This window comes from Pelodiscus sinensis, chromosome W, assembly GCF_052426305.1.
Source record: "Pelodiscus sinensis isolate ZL-2025 chromosome W, ASM5242630v1, whole genome shotgun sequence".
Taxonomy (NCBI): Eukaryota; Metazoa; Chordata; order Testudines; family Trionychidae; genus Pelodiscus; species Pelodiscus sinensis.
In genome coordinates this window covers 6,670,126-6,683,563 of record NC_143084.1, presented here as the reverse complement: position 1 = coordinate 6,683,563, position 13,438 = coordinate 6,670,126, and the positions used below count along the sequence as shown (strand labels likewise).

At 56.2% G+C, this 13,438-nt stretch overlaps 1 protein-coding gene across 1 annotated transcript in view; it reads right to left on the bottom strand.

The window, feature by feature from the left end:
* Nucleotides 1-13,438, bottom strand: part of LOC102451575 (citron rho-interacting kinase-like) — a 353,172-nt gene that overhangs the window by 127,471 nt on the left and 212,263 nt on the right. The window contains 1 exon segment of the mRNA XM_075897800.2: nucleotides 402-542. Coding sequence (XP_075753915.2) covers nucleotides 402-542 — 141 coding nt within the window.

Below are 13,438 nucleotides of genomic sequence, written 5' to 3'. Positions count from 1 at the left end.
GCGCATGGGAAGGGGGCATGCATGGCCCCGCCCCCGCCTGGCATGTGGGGGAGGGCGCGTAGAGCTGGCGGCAGCAGGACACACGTGCCCGGCCTGGCCCAGCCCAGCTACTGCCACTGGCGTGCAGCCCGGGGCTGCCCGTGCAGGGCCCCGCGGCCGCAGGGGGAAGGGCGCTGCTGGCCGGCACTGTGGGGGTTAATGCGGCCCCCGCCCCCGGTGGCTGCTGCAGGGTGGCCGCTGGGAGCTGCTGCAGCCCGTGATCCGGGAGCTGGGCACGTGGCACCTGATGGGCGCCCCTTACAGCTGTGCGCCCCTTACAGCTGCCATCAGGCGCCCCCCATAGGTTGGCGCCCCGGGCAGCTGCCCGGCTAGCCTATGCCTTAATCCGACCCTGCCCTCACCTGAATGTTTTCCAATTGATACTCCAAGTCACTCCTTTCAGTCTTCAAAAGATCTGCTCGATCCAGAGCTTCTTGCAGTCCTTGTGTCAGGCGGAAGATGTGGTTTTTTTGCAGATCCATTTGCTGCTGCAGCTTTGCCTGCTAATAATGGGAAAACAAAGACCAAAGATTATTTTTAACAAGCTTTTAAATGCTAATATTTCTTGCAGCATAAGCATCTTCTTAGAATTTAAAATTAAACATCCATTTATTCTATCTCAAATACTAATTTCCCCTATTTATAAAATCCTAGAATTTTTCCTTCTCCCCAAAATGCAATATTATCTAGCAGAATACCAGTGATGTGCATGAATTCATAGATGCTGCCTTCTTTATTTTATATACATTGTGACAGATCCAGACCAGCTGGCTGCCACACACTAATCCTACTGGGGTTTCATAGAACCATAGAACTAGAAGAGACCTCAGAAGGTCATCAAGTCCAGACCCCTGCTCTAGGCAGGACCAATTCCAACTAAATCAACCCGGCCAGGGCTTTGTCAAGCCGAGACTTAAACACCTCCAGGGATGGAGACTCCACTACTTCCCTAGGTAACCCATTCCAGTGCTTCACCACCCTCCTAGTGAAATAGTTTTTCCTAATATCCAACCTGGACCTCTCCCACCACAACTTGAGACCATTGCTCCTTGTTCTGCCATCTGTCACTACTGGGAACAGCCTCTCTCCATCCTCTTTGGAACCTCCCTTCAGGAAGTTGAAGGCTGCTATCAAATCCCCCCTCACTCTTCGCTTCTGCAGACTAAACAGACCCAAGTCCCTCGGCCTCTCCTCGTAAGTCATATGCTCCAGCCCCCTAATCATTCTGGTTGCCCTCCGCTGGACCCTCTCCAATTCGTCCACATCCTTTTTGTAGTGGGGGGGGGGGCCCAGAACTGGACACAATACTCCAGATGTGGTCTCACCAAAGCCGAATAAAGGGGAATAATGACATCTCTGGATCTGCTGGCAATGCTCCTCTTAATGCAACCTAATATGCCATTAGCCTTCTTGGCTACAAGGGCACACTGTTGACTCATATCCAGCTTCTCATCCACTGTAACCCCCAGGGCCTTTTCTGCAGAACTACTACTTAACTGGTTGGTCCCCAGCCTGTAACAATGCTTGGGATTCTTCCGTCCCAAGTACAGGACTCTACACTTGTCCTTGTTGAACCTCATCAGAATTTCTTGTGGCCCAATCCTCCAATCTGTCTGAGTCATTCTGGACCCTATCTCTGCCCTCAAGCGTATCTACCTCTCCCCCCAGCTTAGTGTCATCCGTAAACTTGCTGAGGGTGCAATCCATCCCCGCATCCAGGTCATTAATAAAGATATTGAAAAAAACCGGTCCTAGAACCGAACCTTGGGGCACTCTGCTAGAAACCGACCACCATCCTGACATCGAGCCGTTGATCACTACCCACTGGGCCCGGCCTTCTAGCCATCTTACCGTCCATTTATCCAATCCACATTCCCTTAACTTGCTGGCAAGAATATTGTGGGAGACCGTATCAAAAGCCTTGCTAAAGTCCAGGTATATCACATCCACTGACTTCCCCATGTCCACAGAGCCAGTTACCTCATCATAGAAGCTAATCAGATTGGTCAGGCACGACTTGCCCTTTGTGAATCCATGCTGACTATTCCTAATCACTTTCCTCTCTTCCAAGTGCCTCAATATGGATTCCTTAAGGATCCCTTCCATGATTTTTCCAGGAACCGAGGTAAGACTGACTGGCCTATAGTTCCCTGGCTCATCCTTCTTCCCTTTTTTGAAGATGGGCACTACATTTGCCTTTTTCCAGTCATCCGGGATTTCTCCCGATCTCCACGACTTTTCAAAGATAATAGCCAAAGGCTCCGCAATGACATTTGCCAAATCCCTCAGTACCCTCCGATGCATTAAATCTGGGCCCATGGATTTGTGTACGTTTAGCTTTTCTAAATAGTTCCTAACTTGTTCTTTCCACACCACGGGCTGTCCATCTTCATCCCATCTTGCGTCACTTAGTGCAGGAGTCCAGGAGCCGACCTTGTCCGTGAATACAGAGGCAAAGAAAGCATTGAGTACTTCAGCTTTCCCCACATCATCTGTCACTAGGTTACCTCCTTCATCCATTAGGGGTCGCACACCCTCTCTGATCACCTTCTTCTTGTTAACATGCCTGTAGAAACCTTTCTTGTTATCCTTCACATCCTTAACCAGTCGCAATTCCATTTGCGCTTTCACCTTCCTGATAACCCCCCGGCATTCTCAAACTATACATTTAAACTCCTCCCTGGTCATTTGTCCAAGTTTCCACTTTTTGTAAGCTTCCTTTTTGTGCTTAAGTTCACCAAGGATTTCCCCCGTAAGCCAATCTGGTCTCCTACCATGTTTGCCTCTCTTGCTACGCGTCGGGATGGTTTCTTTCTGTGCCTTCAATAAGGCTTCTTGAAAAAACTGCCAGCTGTCCTGGACTCCTTTCCCTTACATGTTAGCATCCCAGGGGATTCTGCCCATCAGATCTTGGAGGGAGTCAATCTGCTTTTTTGAAGTCCAAGGTGTGTATTTTACTACTCTCTTTTCTTCCTTTGGTCAGGGTCCTGAAATCTACCATCTCATGATCACTGCTTCCCAGGTTGTCACCCACCTCCACTTCCCCTACTAGTTCCTCCCTCTTTGTGAGCAAAAGGTCAAGCTGTGCACGGCCCCTGGTCGGTTCCTTCGGCACTTGTGTCAAGAAGTTATCCCCAACATTCTCCAAAAACTTCCTGGATTGTCTGTGTACTGCTGTATTGGTTTCCCAGCAGATGTCAGGGTGATTAAAGTCCCCCAGGAGAACCAGGGCCTGCGATCTGGAAGCTTCGCTCAGTTGTCCGAAGAAAGCCTCATCTACCTCATCCACCTGATTCGGTGGCCTGTAGCAGACACCAACCACAACATCACTGCTGTTGTTTGCTCCTTTAAACCTAACCCATAGACGTTCAACAGGTTTTTCTCCCTCTTTATACTGGAGTTCAGAGCAATCGTAGTTCTCTCTTACATGTAGTGCAACTCCTCCTCCTTTTCTCCCCTGCCTGTTCTTCCTGAACAGTCTATACCTTTCCATGACAGCGCTCCAGTCATGCAAGTCATCCCACCAAGTCTCTGTGGGTACGTCTACACTACAGCGCTAATTCGAACTAACTTAGTTCGAATTAGTTAATTCGAACTAAGCTAATTCGAACTAACGCATCTAGAACTAAAAACTAGTTCGAATTAGCGTTTTGCTAATTCGAACTAGCGCGTCCACACTGATTGGACGCAGGGGCGCATTTAAGGGCGGCTGAAACTGGTTCTGGCAGGGCATCAGGTCAGTAGTTGCTTTGTGTGGCTGCTGTCTGAGGCTATCTGAGGCTCGTGCTTAAAGGGACCCCCCCGGACAGCTGGTTCTCAGCTTTTCCTGCTTGCTTGCCAACCTCGCCGAGGGACAGCAAAGCGTTGGTCTCTGCGCCCGTGTGTGTCGGTGCTTCCCTTCGGGGACGCCGCCGCAGGTGGCAACAAGGAGCCAGAGCTCACCCTGCACCTTCTGGTGCACTTTCTGGACTTGCTGCTGCAAGCCTGCCAGCAATGGCTCGAGGCTGCCTGGCACCTCCTGGTGCACGTCAGCCCCCTGCCTCTCCGCCTGGCTGCCCTGGGGGCCGTGGAGGAGCCGCGGCGGCGCCCCGGCACCGGCGTGCCCCGCCGCATCTGGCGTCTGGACACCAGCAGCAACTGGTGGGACTGCATCGTCCTGGAGCGCTGGGAAGACTGACAGTGGACCCAGAACTTCAGGATGAGGAGGGACACCTTCCTGGAGCTCTGCGAGTGGCTCGCCCCTGCCCTGCGCAGAAGGGACACTCGCATGAGGCCCACCATCCCCCTCCAGAAGCGGGTGGCCATCGCCCTTTGGAAGCTCTCCACGCCGGATAGTTACCGATCCGTCGGGAACCAGTTCGGCGTGGGGAGATCCACCATCAGAGCGGTGCTCATGCAGGTATGGCACTCGTCGGCCACTGCGCCAGGGGGGGAGGGGGGCTGCGAGGAGGGGATGGGCCGCCCCAGGGACAAAGGGGGGGCGGGAGGAGGCGAAAGCGCCCCGCACCGGAGGGGTCGGTCTGTCCCGGCCGTACTACACGCCGCCAGGGGGGTTGCTTCCGGGAGTGGGGCGCGGGACACTGCCAGGGCACGAATGCTCCCAGCCACCCAGGCGCCCCACTGATTGGCGCTTTGCTGTGTCTCTCTCCGCAGGTGGTCAAGGCCATCAACCGGGTGCTGCTCCGCAGGGTGGTCTGCCGGGGCTTCGGCGCCCTCGGCTTCCCCAACTGCGGGGGGGGCCATCGACGGGACGCACATCCCCATCCGTGCCCCGGAACACCAGGCGTCCCGTTATGTGAACCGCAAGGGGTACTTCTCCATCCTCCTGCAGGCTGTGTGTGACCACCGGGGCCAGTTCACGGACATTAATGTGGGCTGGTCCGGCAAAGCACACGACGCCCGGGTGTATCGCAACTCTTCCGTGTGCCAGCGGCTGCAGGCCGGGACCTTCTTCCCCGACCACCACATCAGGGTCGGGGACGTGGACATGCCCGTGTGGTGGGGGATGCCGCCTACCCACTGCAGCCATGGCTGATGAAGCCCTACACGGGGCACCTCAATCCCTCCCGCCAGGCCTTCAATGCCAGGCTGACCAGGGCCCGCATCTTGGTGGAGGGGGCCTTTGGGCGACTGAAAGCCTGCTTTCGATGCCTCCACACCCGTCTGGGCCTGGCCGAGCACAACATCCCTCCCGTGGTGGCAGCATGTTGTGTGCTCCACAATTTGTGAGCGAAAGGGGGAGGCTTTCCTGCCAGCCTGGATGGCTGAGGCTGACCGCATGGCTGGACACTACGGTCAGCCTCGCACCGCCGCCGTCCGGGAAGCCCAGCGGGGGGCCGTCCGGATCCGGGAAGCCCTGCGGGAGAGCTTCCTGGTGGAGGAGGAGGACTGACCTCTCCCTGCATGCCCCACTGGGGCCTTCTTCCACCCTACCCCCTTCCCCCTTTCCCCTCCCTACCTACTGTCAAATAAAGACACCTGATTTTCAAACAAAAATGTCTTTTTATTTTACATAACTGGGGTGCGGGGAGGGAGGAAGAAGGGTGGGAGAGGGGAGGGGAGGGGAGGGGAGGGGGAAACCTGGGACGAGGGAGCAGGAAGGGGAGGGAAGGGAGGAAGGGAAAGGAAAGCTCAGGGGTGGGGGTCCGGCTGTCTCTCCCGTCTCGCAACACTGCGGGTCCGGGGGCGTTGGTGGGGAATGGTTGTGGAGGGTGGGGCAGGAGGGACGTAGGGTGTGCAGGAAGCAGGAGCGGGAGCAGGAGGGGGAGCTGGGGGAGCGGTCCAGCAGGCTCTGGAGGTGGCCTCGCAGGGCATGGCCCTGCTCCTCCAGGGCCTCCAAACTCCTCCGGCGCAGCCTCAGGTCCTCCTGGACCCAGTGCTCCTGTATACGGATCTGTTGCTCCAGGAACCGGAGGTTCCTGGCTCTCCTGCTTGCCCGGGCGCGGGCGGCTGCTGCAGGCGGGGTGGTGTGCCCTGCAGTCCCAGGTGCTGCGGCTGTGGTGAAACAAGAACAGCGGTCAATTACCCCAGGGGCCCAGGTGTGTGAAACCCAGCTCCCCTCTGCAAGGCCAGGGCCCCAGCAGGATCCCCAGCTGCTGCTCCGTGGTGGGCAAGGCCCAGGCTCACGGCCCCGGGGCTCCCTCTCGCCCCAGCCCCACGTACACATAAGGGGAGCACAATGGTACTCACAGGTGGACGCCTCCCCGGCCTCGGACGACACAGGCGAGCGGCTCTGTGGGGTGCCTCGGGGGTCCCGGGTCCTGGGCAGGGTGCTGGCAGGCTCCTGGCTCTCGGAGCCCTCCTCCTCCTCCTCGGTCTCTTGCAGCGGTCCCTCTGCCCCGGGGTCTATCACGTCCCGGGGGACAGGGACGGCATGAGCCCCCAGGAGGCGGTCCAGGGCGTGAAAGTGGGGGCAGGCCTCCGGGTCGGCCCCTGGCAGGCAGGCCCAGGAGTAGGACTGCCGCAGGTCCTTGATTTTCCAGCGCACCTGCTCCCGGCTGCGCTGGTGGCCCCTGGCGGCCAGGCTGGCAGCCATGCAGCCGTAGACGGCCGCGTTCCTGTGCCTAGTGCGGAGATCGTGGACATTGGAGGCTTCCCCCCAAACCTCGATGAGGTCCACGATCTCCGCACTAGACCACGCGGGCACCCGCCTCTCGCGGTCCCGGGCAGGGTCCTGGGAGCCGCCAGGCTTATCCTGGGAAGAGGGGGAGGGCTGGGTGTCATCAGGTGGCTGGCTCATGGGTGTCAGCTGCTGGGTGTGCTGGCACGGGTGCTGGCAGCCTTGCAACTGGCACAAACTGTGTAGCCAGCCCGTGGCCCTTTAAGGGCTCCGGGGCCGGGAGGGGGGCAGACAAGTTTGCCTGGTGTTGGCCAGAGTGTCCACCAGGGCAAGCTGGGAAGGGCTAGCCTCCCACTAGTTCGAATTAAGGGGCTACACAGCCCTTAATTAGAACTAGTAAGTTCGAACTAGGCTTAATCCTCGTGGAATGAGGATTACCTAGTTCGAACTAAGCGCTCCGTTAGTTCGAATTAAATTCGAACTAACGGAGCGCTAGTGTAGCGCCTATGAAAGTTAGTTCGAACTAACATCCGTTAGTTCGAACTAACTTTGTAGTGTAGACATACCCTGTTATACCAATTAAATCATATTTCTTGGTCTGGGCCAGGGCTTCCAGTTCTTCCTGTTTGTTGCCCAGGCTTCTCACATTAGTGTACAAACACTTCAGGTAACCAGTTGATCGCCCTATCTTCTCCATTTGAAACAGGGGTCCTCCTTTCTTGCTCCTTCCTCTCTGCATTTCTTCCCAGTATCTGACTTTCCCACTCCCCTCAGGGTTTTGGTCACCGTCCCCCGACGAACCTAGTTTAAAGCCCTCCTCACTAGGTTTGCAAGCCTGCCTGCGAAGATGCTCCTTCCTCTCTTGGTTAGGTGGATCCCATCTCTTCCTAACAATCCTTGTGCCCGGAACAGAGTCCCATGGTTGAAGAAACCAAAGCCCTCTCTGCGACACCACCGCGACACCACCTGCGCAACCACGCATTTACGTTCTCAATTCGACGATCCCTGCTCAGTCCTTTCCCTTCAACAGGGAGGATGGATGAGAACACCACTTGCGCTCCGAATTCTTGGATCCTTCTTCCCAGCGCTACATAATCTGCCGTAACCTGCTCAAGGTCATTCTTGGCCGTATCATTAGTTCCCACATGGAGAAGCAGGAAGGGGTAGCGATCTGAAGGTTTGATCAGTTTGGTAAGCCTCTCAGTCACATCCTGAATTCGAGCTCCCGGTAAGCAGCATACCTCTCGAGATTCCAGGTCCGGACGGCAGAGGGATGGCTCAGTCCCTCTTAGGAGGGAGTCCCCGACCACCACCACCCGTCGTTTTCTTTTGGGGGTGGTGGCCGTGGAACCCCCATCCCTAGGACCACGCATCCCATGCCTTCCAGTAGATGGTGTTCCCTTCTGGTTTCTTCCTTGTGAGGTCCCTTCCAAAGCTTTCAGCACTGCAGAGCCTGTGGAGAGAGCTTGAAAGCGATTATTTACCTCTATAGCATTGGGGGATTCCCGTGTTGGCCTTTTTCCCCTTCTAGAAGTTACATGCTGCCAGTTCTCTTCTTGGTCACGTACTGCCCTCTCTGGCTCCTCCACCTGCCGTGCTTGAAGGATTAAACGCTGCCTTCTATCGAGGAAGTCTTCATCCTCTCTGATCGAGTGTAGGGTTGACACTTGGGTCTCCAGTCCTCTAATTTTTTCTTCCAAAATGTCGACCAGCTTGCACTTCGTGCAGATGAAATCTGTTCTTTCTTCTGGGAGGAAGATAAACATGGCACACGCTGTGCAGGTAACAGCAGCAGACCCATCACCATCCATCGCTGCTGTCCTGGAGAAGGGATTTAAAAAGAAAGGCAAGAGAACCTCGCGCCCTTCCCAACTCCCTCTCTAAACTCCCTGTTAGCACTCACCTGTTCGCAAGCTCCTTGGTCGCTTGCCCACTGCCTTATAAAGCCCCTCCCCCTACCAAGGTTCAGCCAATCAGCAGAGGCTTCTAGAATTCAAACTTTAGTTAGAAGCCAACAGTTTCCACCTGCCAATCACAGCACCTACCAATCATAGCCAATCACAGCACAAACTCCATCAAGGGGAGGGGGAGGGCAAAGGGGAAGTGAAAAAAAAAAAAGCCTCGCTCACAGACACGGGAAAAAAACAAACAAACAAAAACAAACAAAAAAAAAGCACACACACCAACCCTCACTCACAAACACAAGCTCAGCACACAGCAAGAAAGCCCCAAACACAACACACACTTCCCTCAAGAGTCCTGTATCTGCTTCTCCTCTACCTGGAGAACTCCCTCTCTAAAGCCTCACTCAAACAAACAAACAAACAAACCCCACCACCACCACACACCAACAAACACAAGCTCAGCACACAGTAAAAAAGCCCCAATAACCAGCTCTGGGGGTTTGGGAGGTGGGAGGGCATAAGCCACATCTAAAGGACCCGCACCAGCCTACGAGGATGACCTACAGAGCCCTAGACTCCCAACTAATTCTGGGGGGAAAATCAAAGAATAAACAAGGGAGGGTGTGAGGGTCAAAGGGCTAAAACGAGGGAACTGGACAGAGACACTGAGCAGAGAGCCCCTGACCGCACCCACTGTCCCACAAAGGCATCAAGAGAGCCAGCGGATGCCACCCAGTGTAACTCTGCCCAGAAGCATGAGCAGGAGCAGATATAGGCCCCACAGTCGTAGGCCCCTCCCTGAGGAAGGGTGGGAAAGGGGCCACAGCTGCTGGGGATGGAATTCTGGCAGGTGGCGAGTGAGGGGTGGCTTCTACCTGGGCATATGCTCTGGAGGCTGGGACACCATCGCCCCCAGAGCTGGTGGAGGGAAAAAGGGGCAGAAAAAGAGGGAAAGCCGTGGCCGACACCAGGGCCATGGCGGGGGAGAGGCACCACCACATAAGGTTTTGACTTCAGGGTGGGGCTATTGCTCTTCTTGGTCCCCTGGCCCTTCCTGCCCTTCAGGGGTATGTCTACACTACAGCGTTAATTCAAGTTTTCTTAATTCAAAATAGTTCATTTGAATTAAGCTAATTCGAATTAACGCATCTATACACAAAAGGCAATTAGAATTAGCATTTTGTTATTTTGAAATAGCGCGTCCACACTGAGTGGACTCTGAATCGAGGTTAAGGCTGGCCGGGACCAGTTCTGGCAGTGCACCAGGTCAGGACTTAATGGCTACGTCTAGACTACATCCCTTTTTCGTAAAAGGGATGTAAATTAAGACGTATCGCAATTGCTAATGAAGCGGGGATTTAAATCTCCCCCGCTTCATTAGCATAAAAATGGCTGCCGCTTTTTTTCTGCAAGGAGCTTTGCCGGAAAAAAGCGCCAGTCTAGATGCTGATCTTGCGGAAAATAAAGCCTTTTCCAAAAGATCCCTTATCCCTTATTTCATAGTGGGAGCTGCCCCGAGACCGCACCCATGGCCCTGTGCTGTGTATAGTGTGGGTGAGGTGTGGGGAGATGTTAGAGGGGGCTTGTGAAGAGAGGGCATCCTGCTGTGTCTTGCCCCGGGGTCAGGAGCATGTCAGGTCTCTTCACACACGTGTGTGGCTATCAGGCCAAGGCCCCTGTGTAACAGGCAGCTGGAGCCACCTGCCCAGGGGTGGCACGGCACTTGCTCACTCGTGCACAGGTTGCTGCGTGATCTGTGGTAAGCAAGGCCCACGTGCACGGTCCCTGGTCTCCCTCCCTGCCCCCCACCCCCCGCCGGGTAAGGGACAGTGATGGCACTTACATGGTATGGCCTCCCCAGAGGACCCTGCTGACTCTGCAGGTGGGACTGCTCGGGGGTCCTGGCGGTGTGGCGGCTCCTGCTCCGTGCCCTGGTCAGGGCCCTCTGGTCCCGGCTCGCTGCCCCCCGGGGTGGCACGGACCGTCCCGTCCCCCAGGATGCGGTCCAGTGCCTCGAAGTAGGGGCAGATGTCTGCCCCTGCTGAGGAGCTGCCCCGAGTGGCCCTGGCATACCCCTGCCGCAGCTCTTTAATTTTCAGGCGCACCTGCTCCTGGGTTGGCTTGTGGCCTTTCTGGGCCATGGTGGCAGCTATGCGGCCGTAGACGGCTGCATTCCTCTGTCTAGTGTGGAGATCATGGACATTGGGGCCTGCCCCCAAACCTCAATGAGGTCAATGGTCTCCTCACTAGTCCAGGAGGGAGCGCGGCGTCTATGACCCCTGGCTGGCTCCTGGGTGCTGGGGGACTGGGCGGTGGATGGCTGGCTGGCACTGGCTGCCTGGCTCATCCTAGGGCCACTGGGTCAGGGGCAGAGCCTGCTGGCAGGCCTGGATCTGGCATGTGCAGTCTGGCCAGAGTCTACCCCTTTAAGGGCTCCAGGGCTGGGGGAGAGGAGAGGAGTTTTCCTGGTTTGGCCCAGAGTGGCCACCAGGGGAAAGAAGAGGTTACTTACCTCGTAACTGTAGTTCTTCGAGATGTGTTGCTCATGTCCATTCTGATTAGGTGTACGCGCGCTGCGTGCACGGATTCCGGAGCTTTTTTCCCTTAGCAGTATCCATAGGGCCAGCAGGGAGCCCCCTGGAGTTGCACCGGTATACCGGTGCATATATACCCCTGCTGGCCCCTCCACCCCCTCAGTTCCTTCTTGCTGGCTCCTTCCAACACGGGGAGGTGGGTGGGATGCAGAATGGACATGAGCAACACATCTCGAAGAACTACAGTTACGAGGTAAGTAACCTCCTCTTCTTCTTCTTCGAGTGCTTGCTCATGTCCATTCTGATTAGGTGAATCCCTAGCCGTGTCCCCCCTCCGGAGGCGGGGTCGGAAGGTAACTAACTACCCCATTATCCTTCTGCAGATCTCAGAACTGCCCTCCCGACGGCAGCATCCTCCCTGGCCAGTTGCGTAATCGCATAATGCTCCGCAAAAGTGTGCACCGATGACCAGGTCGCCGCCCTGCAGATTTCCAATATCGGCCCATGGGCAAGGAACGCCGCCGACGTTGCCTGGGCTCTTGTGGAATGTGCCGTTATGCGCGGAGGTGACCTACCCGCGCCCTCGTAGCATAGTCGAATGCAGGAAATAATCCACGAGGATATACGCTGCGCCGAGACTGGCAACCCACTCATTCTTTCCGCCACTGAAATAAACAATTGAGTTGACTTGCGGAACCCTCGCGTCCTGTCTATGTAAAAAGCCAACGCCCTCCTAACATCCAGGCAGTGCAAAGCCTGTTCCCTGGGTGACGCGTGTGGCTTGGGGTAAAACACTGGTAGGTAAATATCCTGGGAGAGATGGAAATGCGAAACAACCTTGGGAAGGAACCCCGGGTGTGGACGCAACCTCACCTTGTCTTTAAAGAACACCGTGTAGGGCGGTTCTGAAGTCAGCGCCCTAAGCTCTGACACCCTCCTGGCTGAGGTAATGGCCACTAGGAAAGCTACCTTGTAGGACAAGTGCTTCAAAGAGCATGATGCCAGAGGCTCGAATGGCGGCTTCATAAGGGCAGTCAGGACCAGGTTAAGATCCCAAGTCGGGACCGGCGGTCTCTCATATGGCATCATCCTGTCAATTCCCTTCAGAAACCTTTTAACCATGGGATTAGCAAAGATGGACCTCTGACCCCCCCCCCCCCCCCCGGTGTGAAAAGCCGCTATAGCCGCCAGGTGTACCCTCAGGGAGGCTGTGGCCAGACCCTGTTCCCACAGGTGGAGGAGGTATTCCAGGACAGTCGGGACCGCCCCTTCACCCGGAGCGAGCGTTCTGCCCCCTAGCCATGAGGTAAACCTATTCCATTTAGTCTCGTAAAGGGCCCTAGTGGACGGCTTCCTGCACTCTAACAGGACCTCCTGGACTGCTCTGGAGCAGGCTCGCTCCGTAACCGAGAGCCACTGAGGAGCCACGCCGCTAGGTGCAGAGATGACAGGCTCGGGTGGAGTGCTACTCCGGCCTCGTAGCTCTGTGTGATTAAGTCCGGCACGAGGGGTAGCCTGAGTGGGCCCTCCATGGTCAGATCCAGCAGGGTGGTGAACCAGTGTTGACGAGGCCACACTGGCGCTATCAGGATGGCCTGGACCCTGAACCTCTGCACTCTGATGAGGGGGAACAGGGGGAAGGCATAGAGTAAGCCTCTGGGCCACCTGATGTGCAGCGCATTGCCCCGAGAACCCAGACCGTGCCCCATGTACGAACAGTACTCCCTGCACTTGGCATTGCTCAGTGTCGCAAACAGGTCCAAACAGGGAGACCCCCACCTCTGGAAGACCCTGTGAAGTATGTCCTGCCTTAGCACCCACTCGTGTGCCTGAATCGAATGGCTGAGCCTGTCCGCTAGCCCGTTCCTGGTTCCCGGGAGGTGAGAGGCCTCTAGGCAAATGCCGTGGGCGACACACAGTTCCCACAGATCTAGGGCTTCCTGGCACAGGGGAGAGGAACGCACCCCACCCTGCCTGTTGATATAAAACATGGCCGTAATGGTGTCTGTCAGCACCGCCACCACTCTGTTCTGTAAGTGGGGAAGGAACGCCCTGCAGGCAGCCTGACCACCCGCAGCTCCTTGATATTTATATGGAGGGGAACCTCCTCTGGCGACCACGTACCTTGCGTCCTGAGGCTGCCCAGGTGAGCGCCCCATCCTGCGTCCGAAGCATCCGTGACCAGCTGTGCCGACGGGGATGCTCTGGTGAATCGGACTCCCGCACACACCGTGCCCTCGTCCTTCCACCAGTCTAGCGAGCGAAGAATGTCCTGAGGTATAGTCACTACCGCATCTAACGGCGACCTCAAAGGGTTGTGCACTACTTTGAGCCACCCCTGCAATGGGCACATGCACAGCTTGGCGTGTTGGACCACGTGAGTGCACGCCGCCATGTGGCCT